The 1,619-nt window shown below is 44.2% G+C and overlaps 1 protein-coding gene across 1 annotated transcript; it reads left to right on the forward strand.

Moving 5' to 3' along the window:
* Window positions 1–1,025: 1,025 nt before the first annotated feature.
* On the forward strand, window positions 1,026–1,388 carry LOC113336048. Its single transcript, XM_026582041.1, has one exon. It carries the CDS (start codon window positions 1,026–1,028, stop codon window positions 1,386–1,388), a length of 363 nt encoding a protein of 120 aa, XP_026437826.1.
* The last annotated feature ends 231 nt before the right edge of the window (window positions 1,389–1,619 follow it).

Consider the following 1,619-nt stretch of genomic DNA (forward strand, 5'->3'; position numbering starts at 1 on the left):
CTAAGGAGGATGCTAGTGGAGGCGAGAGATGAAAATCATAAGCTAAGATACGAAGAAGAAAGGAGGCGCGAGGATGAAAGAAAACGCAAAGGGCGAGAAAGAGATGTTGGTGAATCAGCAAGAAGGATTATGGACCACGAAATCTTACATGAGCTACGAAGATTGAGAATTCAGATGGGAAATTTGCAAAAGCAAGATAAGTTGCAACGGATGGAGGAAAAGGTCATGTTGACCGCTATGATTCATGCAGGGATGAAAGCAACGCCAGGAGGGGAGATGAGGCGGGTTGACCGAAAGCAGGAAAAGTCATTGCGAAAGGATCGAAAGCCACGAAGTGATAAAGCCAGAGGATACCAGCCGAAGAACTTAAAGCCAACGAAGCAGGGAGTAGACGTATGGATAGAGTTAGAACTCCCAAAGCTTAACACAACTGTGGAAAGGATATGGGAGAAAGTGATACTGACTGAGGAAATTCCGGTGCCACCAAATTTGGGAAGAGAATCAACTCCTGGGAATAAAAATCATGAGTTCTGCATATATCATAGTTTTCACGGACATCATACAAACAATTGCAGGAGCGTCAGGAAGACCTTACTTTACCTCTTGGAACAAGGGAAACTCGCACATTACATAGAGTATCGGGAATTACCACCACCACCGCCACATTATTACAATGGGGACCTGACATAACAACACCAAGTCAAAGAAGACTAGGGAGGAAAGCCGTTTGGTTGCAATTTTGTAGTACATTCGAAGGAAGATTACCTCAACTTCCAGGATAACATGCTCTCAAGGATATACAAGGTGGACTATGAAGGGAACGAGATATTGCAAGTGGAAAAGAAAGAGCCGCTAGAAGAATGGGAAAAGAGAGACATATCATTTTCAGCACAGGATGCACCAGAAGGAGGAATTCAACATATGGATTCATTGGTCATCACCTTAACCGTTTGTAAACATGCATTAGAAGAAAAAATCCTACATAGTAAAGGAAGAGCGTGGGCTGTGGACAAGGTCTTGTAGACATGGTGAGTTCAGTAGATGTCCTCTTCTATTATACGTTCAAAGCTTTGGGGTACGAGGATTCTGACATGGAGCCTTCGGCATATACACTATACGGATTCAATGGGGTGGCGACGAAACCAAAAGGCGAGATACGTGTGAGGATCTTCGTAGGAGAATTAGAGACAACGGTTACCGTTTGCGTGGTGGACGTGGAGTCACCATATAACGCCCTCATGGGAAGACCGTGGATCCATGCGATAAAAGGATTCGCATCAACTTACCATCAATTGTTGCGATTTCCCATGCCCAGTGGGATCGGAGAAATACGTGGAAATAGCGTGGACGCGGAGGAATGCAACGAGAAGGATATTGAGAATTATTAAGGAAGATTGAAAAGGAAAAAGGAATGAAAGAGAAAAATACTTGAGTTGAAAAAGGAGGAAGATCTGAGGGTATACATGGCAAGAGCTAAAGAAGGATAGACAATACCCAACAAGATACCCGAAGAGGAGGGAGAGCTTGTGAAACCAATAAAGGAACCAACACCACTAGGAGAACCGGTCTTGAACTTTGCCGCGGTGGAACCAAGAAAGGACATAAACTTGGGGAGTGAC

Source organism: Papaver somniferum, unplaced genomic scaffold (assembly GCF_003573695.1).
Source record: "Papaver somniferum cultivar HN1 unplaced genomic scaffold, ASM357369v1 unplaced-scaffold_150, whole genome shotgun sequence".
In the NCBI taxonomy this organism is placed as follows: domain Eukaryota; kingdom Viridiplantae; phylum Streptophyta; class Magnoliopsida; order Ranunculales; family Papaveraceae; genus Papaver; species Papaver somniferum.

Excerpts from the sequence above, each read along its gene's own strand:
- LOC113336048 (XM_026582041.1), top strand. The coding sequence starts at position 1,026 with ATGGTGAGTTCAGTAGATGTCCTCTTCTATTATACGTTCAAAGCTTTG.